Source organism: Stegastes partitus, unplaced genomic scaffold (assembly GCF_000690725.1).
Source record: "Stegastes partitus isolate 25-593 unplaced genomic scaffold, Stegastes_partitus-1.0.2 Scaffold113, whole genome shotgun sequence".
NCBI classification, from domain to species: domain Eukaryota; kingdom Metazoa; phylum Chordata; class Actinopteri; family Pomacentridae; genus Stegastes; species Stegastes partitus.
The window spans coordinates 621,541-640,121 of record NW_007577844.1 but is presented as its reverse complement, the minus strand read 5'-3'; the positions used below and the strand labels follow the sequence as shown (position 1 = coordinate 640,121).

Sequence of the window (18,581 nt, the reverse complement as noted above, 5' to 3'; positions counted from 1 at the left end):
GAATATATCACAATCCAAGTAAGAGTTTGAAAGCGCACAAGAGATATTTGTCATGGGAATTAAATAGTGATACTGCAGCCGGATTAACATATCAATGATCAGTGGTGGAGGAGCTTGCTCGTCGGTAATACGTACACAAGTCCTGACTGCGGGAGAACTTTCATATTATTCAATCACATTACATTATTCTGGTGAGGTAGATGTATTTTTAGAAGTGTAGGTGCGCTGTTTGTTTGTGTGTGGTCTCGGCTCCACATGAATGGTTACTTAACACCACACTGATTTCCCCTCAGCAGTTAGAGAAAAACCAGCCGATGCTCAATGATGCATCACCGTGTTTGTTGCCGCCAGGCTGTGTGTATGCGTGTGCATATGTCTGTGTGTGTCTGTGTGTGTTATCATCGCTGGCACGTAGACAGACAGCCTAGGAGTGACTGCTGGAGTGTCACCATCTGTGGATGCATTTATGTCTGTCTGCACTGGGCTGTGTGTGTGTGTGTGTGTGTGTGTGTGTGTGTGTGTGTGTGTGTGTGTGTGGGTGGGTGATTTGGAAGGGGAGGGGGGTTGAGATGTTGGGTGGGGGGGTGCACTCAGTCAGACAGTGAACTGGACCACAGCTCCATAGTTTTCTACTTCTAACAACAGCGGCGGCTTCGCTCGGTGCCAAATAATAACTGCACTGCAAAAACCGGCCCATTAAACACAACTGGCCCAAGCTAAGGGTTTTTATCTCTTGTCTTTCCAAGGAGACGAGAAAATGCATTAAAAAAAACCAAACAAACACCTACCAATTACAGCAAACTGTCTGCAAAGTGTCATTTCATCAGGTAGGCTAATGCATCAGAACCAGGCTTCAGAGTGTCACAACTCGTTAGGATGGATTTTGCAGTGTATCAAACACTTGGCAAGCGAGCAAGATTAGAGTTAAACAGCAGTTGGTGGAGATTAACACCCGCCCTGAGTGGTGCACGTGCAAGCCCGCGTGTGTGTGTGTGTGTGTGTGAGTGAGTTAGTGAGGAGGCCCTGGCTGGGATAACCTCTACCCCCAGCCTGTGAACTTGCAGGATCCTTCACGGTGCATGTTTGAAGTGTCAAATCCTGCACACTTCACATAGATGCTGGCGAGATCTGCCAACTTACGCCTTCTCTCGCTGCGACTGAAGCAGATCTGCGAGTCTCACAGTCCACCTGTTTTCATGCACATTTTTCGATTTTGTGCATAAAAACACCAGGAAAAAAAAAAAAAAGATTCCCCCCAACCTCAAAAAAAAAAAACTTGAAAGCTTTCATGCTCCGACTGAGGAATCAATAAAACGGGATGAATAAACCCTGATGAGCACGGAAGCATGTGATCTGAACGTAAACTGGGAGGGCAGAGATGAGAATGCTCAAATTAATACACGAACACACCCTTTAGATCACATTAAGTCTGACTGGCGCTTATAATTACATCATCATCCGCTTCCACCAGCCACAGAACTGGTGTCAACAACTGCCCGGATACCAGCAGCAGTGGGGGAAATGTACAGCGACACTTTTCTTCCATCGATTTTCTATAAATTTGCTTAAAAATGTCCACTAGAGATGTAACTACAGACTGTTATTGTACCACATAAACCGTACGTTAGGATGGATTCTGCAGCATCGATCACTAAAATATAACCAGAGGTGGAGGCGAGCCGTGCAAATGACAACACCTGGGACTCAAAGTGGCCACACCCCTAATTATGCAAAACGAGTTCATCTCATGATCTGCTTTTTGCAAGAACAGGTAACTAATAATGCTGATGTTACTCCAACAGGACATACAGAAAGAGCACCAACAGTTGAGGTTATGTGGACTAAAACTCTAAACCAGTCTTTCTCAACACCAGGTCCTGCAGTGAATCCAGGTGTGAAGGCAGGTCGAAGGTCACGGCTTTAACCTGCTGTGTTCAAAACATTTATTATCATTTCTCCATTTCTCTGATCACAATGACTCAGAAATAAACTTCATTTATCTTAATGCCACACCTCTGATGGTGGAGTATGAAGGATGACAGGATTCAAATCCCACCGATATCCGCTACGAGCTCCGGTCGGACCCGTCCTGCAGCTCTCCACCTGAACCCACATGTGTCTGGGTACATGCGGAGCTTCAGGCGCTAGAAGGAACCAGGATGCTCCAGCAGGTGAGCAGACACGAGTCGGCGAAGGCTCGCGCGCACGTCTTTAAATCCACTGTGCTTCACATTATGCTGGAATTCACACAGGTTGTCTAAACAGTCAAACAGCGGATCAATACGCCCATCGATCGGTGGCATTGAGACTGAACTGGTCGTGTCGAGGGGGCAGGAGATTCTCACTAGAGCTCTCTGCAAGCAAGCTGCAGGCTGGAGGACGCACGTACCAACACGCATCTCCAGACCGTGGTGCACATAAACATGCAGATCTATGAGCCGCACAGCTGAGGACGGCAAATATTTGTACGTACACAGATTTATGGACACGTATTCCTGCCTCTCTGCCCACTCGAACAGAAATTCGGGCTTCCTTGGGACACACTCTACCTCCGCACCAGCGCAACGGTGCTCATCTCATATGAGCACATTCAGGTCCTGTCTGTTCAAGTCAGAGCAGTCTGCCAGCAGTTTGTCTCAAAGTGAGGGCATCCAGTCAGCTTCAGCAGCTGAATATCAAGCTGGCTGCCGCCGCGTCTCCTCGCGCTCAACTGACACAGTCGATAGCTCTGCATTATTCATGGGGACGGCGGGGGCCGATGAGATGGCCTCTCAGTGAGGGCTGGATTTCAACAGTGCCAAACTTTACAGGGGCTGGCGGACGCATGACACCTTCAACAACTGTTTATCGTCAGCGAAAATGACAACCTGAGGCACGAGAAAGGGCACGCGACTTTAAAGGGGGAGGAATTTGTCAGCAAAGGCGGATTTGTAAGTTTTAAACGAGGCTCTAAGTTTGACATGATGGTTTTAATAAAACCCTTTCACCACCAGGTGCCTTTTAAATGGAGCAAAAATAGCCCCAGTCTGAAAAATAAAGTACATATTATGACTTTCTTGTCAGCTCCTCTTGTTTGCTATCAAGTCAATAAACACGGATCACAAAGTTAACATGAAAACCCGACGCGTCTCTTTGCACTAATAAAAAGAAAACAAATCATAATTTCAAATGTTGCTCATCCGTGTTTGCTGATTTCCATTACACAGACTAAAGACATCAATTAGCTAAACTGCGTCCGTTCAAAAAAAAAAAAAGAAAAAAGAACAGGAAAGGAGAGAAAAAAAAAACAGACAGTTATTTGGAGTAAATCAAACAAGACGCACAGAGAAGTGGAGGCAATAGGGAATGTCAGGCTGCTTGATATCAGATCTCGGAGGAGAAATTTGATGGGCACCGATGAGCAGAAGGCATCTCAGGAGAATTGGACAAGGGAGAGATTTAATGTGATCATAGGGGACGCTCATCTTTCAGGGAACGGGGTAATAATGAGCAATCAATAACGTCCTTAACAGAGTTAGAGCGAGTGGCTGACAGCAGATGTAAGGCTCCGGCTAACAGGCTACGTCTGATCTCACATTACCGCGCTGGATCCGGGCTTAACATGCACCCACACTGCAAACACACAGGCAAGCATGCAGTGTGTGTACACGCACACACACCAGCATATGGACCAACACGCACCAGCATATGGACACACACACACACACTCTCTCTCCGTTCTGTTCCTGGGTTTCACACGGCGCACACTCTCTCCTTAGGTGACATCCAGCAGCATCGTGTCATTGTCTATCGATCAATAGCTGTAATCACATTCACGGGCGATGAACATGGCAGCGAGGCTTCTGTTTATCCGCCGACTGCTGATTTCACGGGCTGAAATGACAACCACTGCTGGCTGCAAGGATATAAAAATACACAGTGTTTACTTGTAAAGTAAATAAAGCTCTGCATCCTGCCGCCGCCGCCACTTAGGCTCGGCTATGATCTGGACTCAACGTGGCTTCGTGTGGAGACGAATGTCACACTCTGATTATTGGTAACAGTTCAGGTGATATAAAAACAGAGCGTCCAGCCTGAATCTCACCATGTCTCCACCCTGTATATGCACACTGGGTAAAGCAGGATCTACAGACTCACTGATGAATATTATCTACAGGATCAATCACTCTAAATCACTGTGATTGCTTTTTAATCAATGTTTAAATTCAAAATCCTGTTTTCTCTACTTCTGTCACTGACACAGTAAATCTGCTCCTAAAATGATCGAAGCACCATGTTGGAAATTCACAACGACAGGAAATAACTTTTAAATGACAGCTTGAAATCTGAAAAACTAAACATACTGACTTTAAATTAGCTTCTGATGCAAATCTAATTAAATATTCATATAAATGTGTCTAAATTAAACATCATCAGTCCACACATACATTCACACTAAAGGTTCTCCTTGATAAGATTAAAAAAGTAGTTTTCAACAAATAACCGCGACACTGTTTTAATTTAAATTTGAACTGCTTTGGATTTGAATTGAAGGACTGTAGGTGGACGGTTGTTTGCAGCTCGACCACCTCGTCACAACAACGTCTATTTAACAACACAGGCTTGAATTTGCAGCTATAAAAGGTCATTTAATCAATATTATTTACAATATTTTAATTAGTGAACAAACCAGCTGATCAGTATCACTTACAGGATCTTTGTTTATTAATTAGGGGAATTAATTTTTATTTAAAATCAGTCGAACGTCCACAAACATGAAGCGTTTGACATGTTAGGGTTACCCCAGTGGGCGACCTGTCCTCCTGGTTCACTAACGAGGAGAACAACGGTGTTAGTTTAGTCTAAACCAGCAATCATGGCACCGTCTGAACTGAATGAAAAATACATGTGGTTTAATTTAAATATCAACTGATCTAAGTCGTGTCTTCTGACTAGTTTCACTGATGTGACTAAAACCAGGCGGCGAGTCGATGCAGGTATTTTATCCAGATTATAATTTCTGATTTAACAATTCATTCAGCTGCTCACAGAATAGAGGAAAAACTCTGCACACACCAAATAAATGCCACACACTCCTGAAGGTCCTAAAGTGACACCAAAACGCTGCAGCTTCCAGCCTGACGTCCACACTAACTTCCCTGCATGTGCCAGCGGAGACCTTCTGCGTAAACATACAGATTTCTGCGGGTTAAAGAGTCCTACACCACCCAGACCCGCTGCAGACTCCACCAGCAGCCTTCCAGCAGAGCATCATGAAGCTCGCCTGCTCAATGCCACCGAAGCTGTGAACCAAACAGAAAACGAGATATTTAATCCTATTCTGCATCCTCCCTTGGGTTCTGCGTGATCTGGAGTGAGGCAGACCGGGACCTTGATAGCAGCGCCGATGCTTGTGTGCACAACTTTCTGTACTTCCACATATTTGCAGTAATTTTCCTCAACTTTATCTCCAAAAGACCGTCTTGTTTGTGGTGTTTTGGTGATGGGCGTACGATCAGGTACAGGAGCAGCGAGGACGAGGAGGAAACGGGTGTCAAGTATTTATGAAAGCGATGGGTTGTGACATAACACGAGGAGGGAGTCTGCTGGAAGGGGAATGTCATTCCTCCACCGAGGCCCCCAGAGGGAGATGAGTCAAGGCTGGGGAACGAACAGCCACAAATTCAAGCCCTGATATTTCTATTTTGGACACTTGTGGTATTTGTTCCTCCTATGGCGCCTCCTGTTTCCTCGTCCTCGCTAATTCCTCCTCCAACTTTCCTCCTTCTGTAACGCTGACTGACATTAAGTCTATAGACGGTTTCTTTTTTTTTTTGTAAACAACATCACGCCGCTGCAGATGCTCCTGCTCTTGTCAACAACTTGTACTAACAGCTGACCAGATGTGTCCGAGGGTTGCGGCGTCTCCTAGCAACAGTAAAATGTTCTGGGCGAAGCTGAACCCACACTACAGACGAGCCGTGTCATCGCTAACGTTTTGCTGGAACTTCAAATAGCGCTGTAACTTTAATCTGGGCTCTGTGAGTAATCTGGTATTCTTTGTCGGGCCCAGATTTCCCTGCGCCCCCCCCTCCACCCTCCTCCTCCCCTCCACGACTTAATCACGGCTTTAGCGCAGCCGTTCATCAGGTTGTTAGTCGTGCCAAAGCTCTCAGACGTTGCTACGGGCCACTTATCTTATCAGTCAATCGGCAACAGCGTGCAGGAAATGAGACACACAACAGTGATGCTGCCAACAACACTCATCTGTCAAGACACACTGGCTCAATTACCACACAAAGACTTACACAAAACAGGGACGCGTGGCGAAGTGGATAAATTGAATTGCTGACGTTATACAAGCTAAGTCATTAGTCGCAGCCATATAGGGAAACCAAAAGCCTGACGGAGCGAGGGGATAGAGGTGCTGCTTTATTCGGTGCAGCAGAGGAAGTGGTAAACTTCCCGCCGCCCGGATAGAAATCTGCATTTTTCTAATCATGAGAGTTTGTTTTTGATGCAGCCCCCTCATATTACTGTACTTGTTTGCTGCTTCTGTCTGGAGAAGGAAAATAAAATAAAAAAAAAAAAAAAGCAGGGAGGAGGAAATATATAAAGACAGATAGAGACAGAAACAGAATGGCAAGCAGATACAGAGAGAGAGAAACAAAGAGGGAGAAAGGGGGAGAGACAGACACATGGAGGGAGATAGGGAGGGATGCTGGATGTGTGTACTGCATCCCAAGGGATCACTTACTCAGTATAGACACAGTACTGGAGGACAGAGCACAACAAGGGTTCATTGGCCAAAATCTCTCCTCTCTACACACACACAATCCCTCCAAGCAATATTCCTGTAAGCACTTGTCCACCGAGAATAACCGCATTGACTGAAGTGGAGAGGAGGAAGGAATGTGAGAGGACGATAGAACGAGGGGTGGAAGGAGAAAATAAAAACCGGGAGGAGGAGTGTCCACCTGGCCGCCGTCCAGGGGAATTAAACAGCCTGTTTACCGCTCTCAGCGCCTCGGCAGCGCCATGTTAGCCTAATGGCACGGACATGAAGCCAATTGATTTGTGGACCAATAGACCTGTCCCACAGCACAGGCAGATTACCTAGATCACTGGCTCCGCATCGAGCAGACATCGCTTCTCATTCGCGCCCCACAGGCAGCGGAATGTGAACAGGGTTTAATGTGTGTGTCTGAGAGTGTGTGTGTGTGTGTGTGTGTGCTCGCGTGTACACGTCACCGCGATTTAAACGCCTTAATTCTCTGCTTGCATACTGTTACTGTCGGGTGACGTCTGCTTTAGCCTCGTTCATTATATTTCCTCTACTTTGTGGGTTTAAAGAGCCAAAAGCTGGAGAAGTAGATCTATTTGGATTGTGGACTTTGGGCGGAGTCGTGATAGGATGAGGTATAAATGACTCCAAGACAAATCAGTAAAACATTTGGTTCTACACTTGTGCAGAACTTGTAAAATTGTGATTTTGCCTCACAAACATTTTATTTACATGGTGAATATTTTGTGAATTACAAGTACATGAAGAACTGCATCTTCACAAAGCTTCAGAAAACCCACGTTTCCATCGTCTACCTGAGACAACATCGATCAAACTTAATTTATCTCTATTGTTGTCATTTCTACTGAGTCAGCTTCAGTTTGATTTTATTTCATCTCAAGCAAACAACAAAAAAACATGCTTTCTTAAAATCTACAAAATTGGAGTTTTTGAAATTGAACGCTTCACCTGTTTGTGGCCTAAAATAATGCAGCATTTTATATTTATTCAAGCATCATTTGTTTACTTAGAAATACTTGTTAACTGTATTTTCTGAACCTTCACACTCTGCTTCTGGTCACATTTGAACATCTGACAGCAGTAAAAACACCTTAAACGTCTTTTATCCTGAAATGTGACGACTTTTCCTAAAGTGACCTGAAATACACAAAAACTTAAATATTTAAAATTATTATTAGGTATTATTAGGTGCTGCACATGTTTGTCCACTGAGGCTGTTTGGGCTCCAATCTGACCCGTATGTCCACTGAGATGGTTTTAGATCCACCAGCGTGGGTCAAATCTGGAAACTGTACATGTTTGTGTGTGTGTTTTATTTATATTTATTAATGTGACACAGGATATTTAAACATTATAAATAGATCTAGAGTTTAAAAATTGGTATAGACACTTAGTATGAGGGATTTGTTGACAGGAATTTTTCACATGATGGGTCAAAATCGATCCAAACGTATAAAACATAAACAGTATATAAGGGTTTCACAAACATTTAGGCTTAAACATGTCGATGCATGATGTATTTAAAGTGTAACAACAGCTCCTCTAACCAGCTGACAGTCAACAACCTGCTAACTCGATGTGAGAGGAGAACATAATGTTTGTGGAAGTTGTTTCTTTGGTAAGACACCGAATGCGTCTGATTTAGCTCCAGCTCAGCAAACCTGCAGCCGTTTGCAAGCTTAATATAAAGACAATTACTTAATTTCATAAGTTACAAACACAATCATGGGTGTAAATATTACATTCTTTGAAATAATGATCCAGTGTAGAGACGATGAACTGTTCAGCCGGGAACTGGAGGTAAGCTGCCATTTAAAGGGATTAAAATAAAAAAAGAAAAAAGAAAGAAAAAAGAAAAAAGCAGCATGATAGTGAAGCTAAAAGCTTTAATATGTTCTCGTGCTCCTAAACAGGTGACATTCAAGAGAAACGAGGTTACCCAGGAACAACATATACCGTCTATAGCCCGTGTTTTAATGCACAAGTGTTTCCACAGTAATATTTTCCCAGCTGCCTCTAATGCATATTTGTGGCATTAACGGCGCGTACTGGTCTAAATTGAATGTAGCACCCAAATAAAAAAGCCTTGCTGCAGGACAATGAAAGACCACACACACTTGAAGCTACAGTTATCCCTGTGTACAGCCGAGGAGTGAAAATAATTCCACATTCTCCACAGTTTTCACTCATGTCACTGTAGCAGTTGATAAGCATGAAAATCCATTTATCTACAAAGGAACTGTACGCTCTGTATTGGACAATGTCTCTTTCATGGTCCCTTGCAGGCCCTTTTTTTTGTCCACAAAGCCACCCAACTGACTCCAGCACGTCTGTAATAGGCCACATTCATTTGATATAGACACATCAAGGGGAGATATTGCAGTGGTTTTTCGCTGTGCATCAAGAGAAGTGGAGCCGGTTCACAGAAGCAGCAATATGCTCTCGACATAAAAGAACAATGGATGCAAGGCAGATGCAGCTAGGCAAAAAAAAAAAGGAAAGAAAAAGACAGTGGACACCATGCGGGCCTACATGAGCACCGATATGTTCGCCGGCGTGAACGCACGGCCAGAAACCCACGCTGAGGATCACTGTCACTCTGCTGTTTGCCTCCTTATGGGAGTTATCCTCCAGACCGCAGGGCGAGCCGGACCATCCAGAATTAGGCCTCTGAGGAAGAGGAAGAGGAGGAGGAGGAGGAGGAGGAGGAGGAGCCGTCAGATTACAGATTAGAGGGTGGGGAAGTGGTGGGATTAAACATGCGGGGAAGATGGTAGCCCGACTAATACAGCTCACAGCTCAGCGAAGGGCGTTGTCAAATTTAGTCCTGAGGATTACAGCGTAGTTAGTGCATCGACAGAAGCACACAGACGGAGACGACCCTCCTGGAGACGCTTATGGAAACACCTCGCACCACGTTATTCACTGCTCGCCTAATCCATATTTGTGTAAATGAGCCGCGCGGAGCTTTACAACACAAGGCAGACAGAAAAACCTCTGAGACTCTGGTATTAACAATGATGCTACGTCTTAACCACCCTCTGGCTAATGCAGCTAATGAATGAGAAAATGCTAGCAGGCTAACGGCTCTAATTCTCCTTCACAGGCTATCATGTTGCAGCCTGGAGACAGATCAATACCATTTGCTCAACACACAGGAGGCCTGGGAATCTATAAAAGGGCTTTTATTGAGTAATTAAACACCCATTACTGTCCCGTGCAGCCAAACAATAAATTTGATCAGCCTCTCAGGCGCAGATCCAGCCGTGATTAATACTCAGTGCATGCGTGACATAAAAGACCACAATGACATTTTGCTAAGTCCTGTTTTAGACCCTTAGAACGGCGCCGGGGCAAGAGTTCGGCTGCTTACACTGGAGGTTTCAAGGTTGTTTAGTGCGGCCGGACCTTCAGGGAGCTCTGAGGGGGGATTTTGTGGACATCAGCAGGCGCGTACTGCCGGCCCGGGGGTCCGATCCCACCAGTATCTCCTGTCCTGAGCCCGCCGTCGCAGCTGACACGCCCTGCGTTCTGCTCCCACAGCTCTCAAAACTCCAGAAATATTGAAACCTCCCGATATTTGCGCTCCATCTCACGGCTGCAGCCAGATGACCAAACGCTGTTCATACTGTTAGATTATCAGATTTTAAAATGAAACTTAGCAATTAGGCTGCTTTGTTACGCTCTCCATTTTGCAGTATATTAAGATTTAATTAATCTCTAACAGTTTATTGTCGTTCTAATTATCACATGTGTAAAGAAAAATGTTTTAAAAAGCTCGCAAAAGCAAAGAACATTCGATTAAGGTCATAATTCTGCACAAATCAGTGCCGAGTCCAAAGAAAAAAGAATAAAAAAGAAACACGCTCTACAGACTAATCTGTCAAATGCTTTAATTCTGTCTAATATTTTGCTTTTAATTCAGTTGTTTCCGTGCAGCAGGAGCTCCATCCTGTCACTGTGCTCTCTGCTTCACTATTACTGACTCAAGGCTCTTCTTTTTTTCCCCCAATTTCCCCAATGTCCTTTTCTACACTTACACAATTCAAAAACCTGTTACAATCCCATCCTTGTTGGAGAATATTTAGCGTTGTTGAGCCAACAATATGGCATCTGGGTGATTCTCCTAAATATGAATGGCCCATTCACGGGGCTCAATGGAGTCGCTTGGCAATGGCCCTTCTTCCCCTCCCTCCTCCATACTCAAAACAATATTCAGCGCAGCAGTCTTGGCACTTTTCCCCGAAATCAACAAAAGAGGAACTCGAAGCTGTCCCTGAAACCCTCAAAGCATTAAGCCTCTGTGAGATGCAAGTACTTGGCACAAGCAGAGCGATTTAATGACAATGGGCAAATCATACAGTGCTTTGTGAGATTTAGGGGATACAATAGCACTCCGTTTCCAAAGCACACATTAGTAAGCATGTCATTGGGACCCCCTGGGGGATTTGAGCAGCCTAGAGGATTGTGTAGTGAAGAGGATAAATATATGTTACTGGGCAAGAAGATGGAGCGCTGCCAGTGCCTCCCTCCTTCACACAGCATACTGTGGATTACAGTGTGAGGAATACATTAATAGAATAATCTTCTGACCACACAAACTAACCCACAAACTGAACCCATTTGGCTTGTTAAGCGTATACATCCAAAATCAATTTACAACCATTTAACAGAGCTCACGAGGTGCAGATGAGGAGAGATTCTCGCCTTACACAAAAAAAAACGAAAAAAAAAAAAAAAAGAGCTCCTGCCATGAAAATAAAACAAACGGAGGAAAAAAAAAACTTGTTATAAATGTGCGGCGCTTGCAGCCATGCTGACCTCTGAGTGCTAAACAAAACCAACAACGGACAAGCAGACACCCACTCAAAAGTCAATACCATGCGTGCCTCCTCTTCCTCTTGTATGGTTAATGCATGATGCCAGGTAGGGGAGACAGACGGAGAGTAGGATCTCATTATACGCTGCGTGCTATCATTAGCCATCTACCACATGTGTCCATCCTGCCAGCGGAGTCATACAAGCAACATCCTAATGCTCTCGCCTGCTTCCAGTGGGGAAACTTGGCCGACACACACACACACACACACACACACGGTGCAGGCGTGCAACAACATAATCACAGGTAAGCACACAAACACATTCCTTCCACCAGCAGCAGGCCCGGCTGCATCAACACACACAGATTTTAAGCAAAAGAGTCTTTACAAATACCAGCCTTTTATGATTCTATTTTACTCCAATGTGAAGTGAATATCTTCAGGTTGTAGACTGCTGGTCAGACTTTTAAATATGTTGGATGCACATTTTTAAAAATAACAGCTTGTTGCAGCTCTAAAAAATAAAAATAAAAAATATGGCAGCAGCAGAGAGGAGCTGAAACTTTTTGTTATTTGAATTTGACATCAAAACACATTAGAGGGCGGCTTTTATTCTGTTATTTATATGCAAAATATAATAAATATCGTGGTGAATGAAGAGGTGTAAAGAGTTATAAGAGTGCAGTGAAATTAGAAGCTTGTGTTAACGTGCTTTAGGAAGGTAGTGGTCAGACAATTCAAACGGTTCGTGATTTAGGAATCAGAAGGATAATAATTGCCACCTATTGTGGTAAACAATTAATCTTCACTACGAGGAGCTTTTGCTGCTTCTGGACACAGTCTGAGGACATCACCTTCCAGGAGACGTGACTGGCATTTCCTGCTTTTTTGACATTTCACAGACAAAATATAATAATTGATGCTGCAAAAATAATTGTTGGTTGCAACCCTGCAATGGATGCTGCTGCAAAAAAAAAATAAAAAAATGAAAAATTGGAGCTCTTCAGTAACAGCAGTTGTGTTTTTTTTTTCTGCTCTTTCTCCCAGTTTGTGTCCATCTCCCAGAGGCCACAGGCAGCTCAGTGATGCTGTGCCACACGCCCAGCCACTCAACATCTTTTGTGTCCATCGCCTGGCAGCCGTCCAAGCTCTCACACACACACACACACACACACACACACACACACACACACACACACAAATTCACTCTCGCACCCAATGAGCCATTGTTCATTAACGCGCATGCACACCTTTGCCGCCTCGCAGACACACACACAAAAAAAAAAAGTGTCGGCGACTTACTTGCCGCTAGATGCCTGGCTAATCAAGACGTTCAAACTGAGCCGCAGACGGGAGGTGGAGGTGGAGGTGGAAGGGAGGTGGGGGGGAGGTGGAGGGGAGGAGGTAGCAGACGGCCACTATCTCGCCAAGGCTCGCTGTTAACAAAATCAGATCATCCAGCCAGAGCCGGAAAGAGAAGAGCAGCAGCAGCAAGAGATTACAGTCAGCCTCTTCCTCGCTCCCTAGCTGTCATTTTCTTTGGCCCCTGTGTTAAAAAAAAAAAAAAGAGGCTCTCATCGGCAGCAGCGTCCTCCATCGTCGGACCAAATGAGTGGCAAGCTCCTCCGCATATCAATGCACAATTTAACTTAAGACTTCCATGGCAATAACCTAATTAGAAACGGCGCCTTCTCATTTGAAGGCACAATGTAAAGGATAAGCTGCACGCCGCCATGTCTATTGAGGTCTAATGGTGCGGAATATTCCAAAGTGGAAGTTTTTTTTTTTTTTTTTCCTTTTTTAATAAGTCCTTAGCATATTTAACGCTTCCACGCGCTGAATGCTTTAATATCTGCCAGAGAATCCGGGCCATGGGTGGTGGAGATTGCTGGTGAAGAGTAAAGGGAGGTGAGCAGGGGTCTGTTTAAAATTCAGAAAAGGGGGCAGTGGATTGCAAAAGAAGGTAGGAGGAAAGGAAAATATATAATATCCACCGCTTTGATTTGATTAAAAACCTACAAAAAAAAATGACGCGTTACATAAAACGAGAAACTTCAAACATTTGGGGGGGATTCGGAGTTCAAAGAAAGGGAGATAATGCTTTTAATGCCGGAATTAACATGGAAATGAATTTGGCGGCGAGCGAGGGAGGAATCTGGAAATTCGGTGACGCTAATCTTCGACCGGTTTTGGGCTCTTCTGGCTCAAAAGGTTCTCAGCTGCTCCAGAGACCTGAGCTGACCCTGCAGCTGCTGCTGGCGGCCTCCACTACACTCTGTTTTTTAACTTTATTTCTATACATCTTCCGCCATCAGATCATCCTCAACTTGAACTTTATTTATTATCTGTCGCTTCAGATCTGATTTTTTTCCACAGATCCACTAAAATCTGCTCTTTCCGGTGTGAAGGCCCTGTGTTGGCCCCGAGCATCACAGGTTGCAGCAGGGTCTGTGCCAGTCAGCTGTGAGTGTTATTCCACCCCGGAGTCAATCTCGTGTGGATACCCCCTCGTCTTAAGTACCCCCATCAGAGCCTGACTGGATAATAACCAGTCAGCGCCCAGAGAGAGGCAGAATGAATAGGAACCAGAGGAGTGTGTGAGAAAGGTTCAGTTGCAACGTGGAAAAAAAAAAAAAAAGAAATCCATCAACCGGCAACCGTCAGTCACAAAAAACAAAACCCCCATGTGAAAAAAACTGCAGCAAGCACCGAGGGGAGGAGGGCGGGGGAGTGAGCGGATCACCGTGTCAAGGATTTTAAGGAATCGGCGTCCGCTCATCTGCGGAGAAACGCGGGCAGCGGCGCTACCGACAGCTGCCTGCCGTCTCTGGGAAGAGGAACTTAGATCAGCGAGGAGGGGGCTGTCAGCGAGCAGGCAGGGAAACACACAAAGACTACACAGCCTCGCTACAGTTAGCTGACACACAGCCCCAGCTCTGTCTTCTGGGACGGAGAGAGAGAGGCAGAGAGAGGAGGGGAAATAAGTGGACAAAGAGTGAAATAGATGAGAGAGCAAGGAGACAAGACAGGCTGACGCACTGTCGAGCAAACGTGGAGGGAAGACAAGGCGAGGGGAGGGGAGAGAGAGATGGAGGAGAGTGAAACAGACAGACAGGTCCGAGAGGGATTTGTTCTATTTGCATGCGCCGGGCTCCCATGGGGTCCAGCTCCGCTCGGCGAGCCCACAGCACAAAAGATAACACTTAACATATTTGCTAAAAGATGACAACCCTGCCTGGATCTCGTTTGAAGAGGCCCTTTGTCAGGAAGCTCAGACAGGAGAAATCCACTGATATGGAAGCGGCGGAGACTAACAAATGTCTCTTTTTCTTTCCCTCCTCTTCCTTTTCTGTGTATCTAAAAAGCACAATATTTCCCCTGGTCGCCTCACATCTGGCAGAAGTCCCACAGGGGCGGGCTAAACCGCACGCCGGTGGCTCTGGGACAGTAAAACAGCTTTTAATGGTAAACATTACAGACTGATAGAAAGTGTCAGGATAATTTATTTATACGGCCCCGCTGGGAGTAGCTTAGCCACCCTCGCAGCTCGCCGGCTCTCCCTGTTCATTTGAGGGAAAAGTCCGTATTTAGATAAATAAAGGCAGAGTAAAGGGGCGCCTGTTTGTAGAGCACTTCTTCTTCTTCTGCTCCTATTATCTCCCCTCTCTGTGTCCCTATTAGCTGTATCGGGGGGCTGCCGGAGATGTGAGGCGATACGTTCTGTGTATAATGAGGGGGATTATTGCTACTGTCACCGCAGCACACGCAGACAGCCGACGCAGATCTGAAGCCGAGGACTGTAGCAAACAAATAGACTTAGAGGAATAAACAAACTGCTGAGCATCTACATTATTTACACACACACACAGAACCAACATGCCTGCGTTTCCTCCTCACACACACACACACACACACACATACACACGGTTGAATTTCAAAACTCGTCGGTACGATCATGTGGGAAGCCTGAATTTCAAACAAAAACAGCAATAAAGCAAGACAACAACAGCATCAACTGATAAATCTGAAGTGCAACCAACCCTCTCCAACTGTTTTAAAAAATAAAAGCTGCAAAAAAACAAAAAAACACACAAGAAGTGAAATTTGACGCATCGATACAGCGAATCTGCAATATGTGGTTTTCTATCATTGTGTCGTCTGTATTTTCTGTTAAAGTCGGAGAATATGAGCAGAAATGCAGCTGCACGTGCTGCATGTGTACAACACACACATGCAGCAAGAGTGTGTGTGTGTGTGTGTGTGTGTGTGTGTGTGTGTGTGAGCGCAGAAAAAGAGATCAAAGGTGAAAGGTCGAGTCCTCGCTAATAGCTGCTGCAAAAACCAAGAATGTGCAACTGTGGATGTGTGCGGTTATTCATTCCTGGACTGTGTGCCGTCACCACAAACAGGCGGCGTGGCTGCAGCTCGCTCTTGTTGTTGTTTCGAATTTGTGCCGCCGCCGCAGCAATCGTTCACAAATTATGATTTTTAAAAAAAATAAAAAATGCTGGATGTATTTTTGCAGCTGTTTATTCGTGCTATCGATCCATAATTGCCCCACATGATGGCATTAATAATCACCAGCACAGTTCTGCTGTAATGTAATAAAGCAAACATATAAAATAAAGTGCAATTAGTGGGAAATAAAAGTCATAAATATGTATTTTCAGTGTGCAGGGGCCGAGGCCTCCATCGCATCAACCTGCTCCATTAAGCGGATTTCTGATTATTCTCATGTTTGACCACAAATTTTAAATAAATCCTTATTAAGTGATTTCTGTGCTGTTTTAAAGATTTAAAAAAAAAAAAAAAGTTCAAGAACAATATTCCACAACTGTATTAATTTAATATCTAAAAAAAAAGAAAAAAAGAATCTAATTAGGGCTGCAAATGAAGCCATGTGTAATTTAAACGTAGCACTTAGTCACCAAATATTAATTACCATGTTGTGTGTGTGTGACTGAAGGCTGCATTTGTGTGAAATATAAAAGAGTCCAAATAAACCCAGATTTGGACATTTATCCCCCAAATCAGCTGATGAACCTGAAACACATCCTGCATCAGCTCCACCAGCTGCTCACACACCTCCTGGTGCACCAACAATAATAATCAGAATAATCACAATAATAACAATAATAATAATCATACTACTGGTGGGAAAGTGCGTGAAAAGTGCAAAAGTTGATGGAATAAAAATGCACCTACCATAGACGCTGCTGCTGCTGATCATGTCGTGCTGGAACAGGGAGAGGAAGAGAGAGAGGAAGAGGAGATGAGAGCATTGGAATTAATTTGTGGAGGAGAAAAAAAAGCGGAAGGAAGGATTCCCTCTCAAGCAAAAAAAAAAAAGAAAAAAGAAAAAGCTTTACAATACAAGACACTTTTTTTTTGTTAAGGGTGCAGCTCTGCTCGGATTTCAAGCCGTGTGAAAGGTGGGCCCTGCGAGTCTTTGGAAGGAGCAACTCAATAGGAGAGGCATCTAACCTACATGCATCTCATTAGAAAGTGGAGCTCGGGATGACAGGCAGCGGTGGAGGAGGAGGAGGAGGAGGAGGAGAGGAGGGGAGGAGGAGGGAGGTGGGGGGAGAATATGGAGAAAATCAACTGGTGCTCAGTCTGTGTGCACTTCAATGTGCTCACAGAAAATGCCCAGGCTTGTGTTTTATTTATTTTTTATACGGACTAAGATGAGAGGCGCTGCGGTGCCACCGGATCCGCCGTGCGCAGGACAACTTGTTGTAACCGCAGCTCGCCGCCTCGCCGACCGAAGCCTCCGTGTGCATGCAAGTTGTGTATTTGTGCCCCTGTTCGCAGAGTGCCGCACAGCCGAAACACACGCAAACAGGGACCCTGTGTGCAGCCTACGTGTCCGAGCCTCTGCGATCTAACCGCGGCGCAGGTGCGCTCCAAAAAAACACCACCACCACATTTTTACGCAGCGATACGCGCTCGGTCTGTCGTTCCGCAAAAACAGAAAAAGAACTTGTCAAATCACAAAGTGCACATGCATTAATCCGAGAGGAGGCAGCTCGGATCTCCTCTACAGACGCGCTGCTGTCTGCTCTGACCGCTCGGTCTAATTGCAGACGCAGCGGATCCCGGACTATCCTTCCTTACCTGCGTTTTTCCTAGCGACAGGTCGACCTCTCACGTGGGGGGGTTAGGGTCGCATCGATCCCGGGGAGGGCTGCTGCTGATGAACGGGGCGCCGAGGTTAAGCCGGGCTGCGTGCGAGCTGAAACCATCCCAAGTTAACGCAGGAAACACTGACCACAGCCACTGCCATGTTGGAATTTCACCAGCCCTGAACAGCTGCTTCTCAGACTGACCAGTACGCTCCCCACTGCGCATGCGCCTGAAGGAGGAAGAGAGGGGGGAGAGCGGAGAGGGAGAGGGGGGGAGAAAAATTCCAATTATTGCCTATAAGGTTATTATGGGCGTCTGGTTTGCGTGGCAAGGTTGGCACAGAGCTGAGGAGAGAAGACAGACATTTAACAAGTCACTTCTGCTCAACTCATCTCCCCCAAATTAACTAATTAAAGGTCACGCGCACTTTTTTCATTAACTTTGAGCGCATTGCCGGCTCCAGTGACGCCTTTAATCCCGCTAAAGATGGACACTGGTTCATTTCAAAGTTCCGTCATAAACTTCATCCTCCACCTCCCAGACAGGAAGCGTCACCCCCAACCTGAGCTGCTCACCGGCCCGGCAGCGCCCGCGCGCGTCTCCCGGTGATAATTATAGCAGGCAATATGGAATTAGCAATTGAAGCCCTAATTAGAATGAAAATGTCCCAGTTAGCGCGGTATCAAAGCATCAGCGGGGAGAGCAGGTTTAAACAAGACATCAAAGATGGAGGAGCTGTCACTTCATTGTTCCTAATATCACCCCCACCACGCTGACAGGGCGCGCGCGTGCGTGCGTGCCTGCGTGTGCGTGTGTGTGTGATGGAGGAAAAAAATCATCCTCAGTGTGGC

At 45.4% G+C, this 18,581-nt stretch overlaps 1 protein-coding gene across 2 annotated transcripts in view; it reads right to left on the bottom strand.

Moving 5' to 3' along the window:
• LOC103354599 (fidgetin-like) overlaps nucleotides 1-17,849 on the bottom strand; it is a 29,662-nt gene extending 11,813 nt beyond the window's left edge. Inside the window, exons 1-2 of one of the 2 annotated variants that reach the window (XM_008278035.1) lie at nucleotides 17,762-17,849; nucleotides 481-546 (exon numbers count right to left, since the gene is read on the bottom strand). In XM_008278035.1, the coding sequence (XP_008276257.1) occupies nucleotides 481-546; nucleotides 17,762-17,849 (154 nt within the window). Of the gene's footprint in view, nucleotides 1-480; nucleotides 547-16,809; nucleotides 16,841-17,721 lie in introns of both variants that reach the window. The other variant, XM_008278036.1, reaches the window with a different exon arrangement.
• Nucleotides 17,850-18,581: the final 732 nt, after the last annotated feature.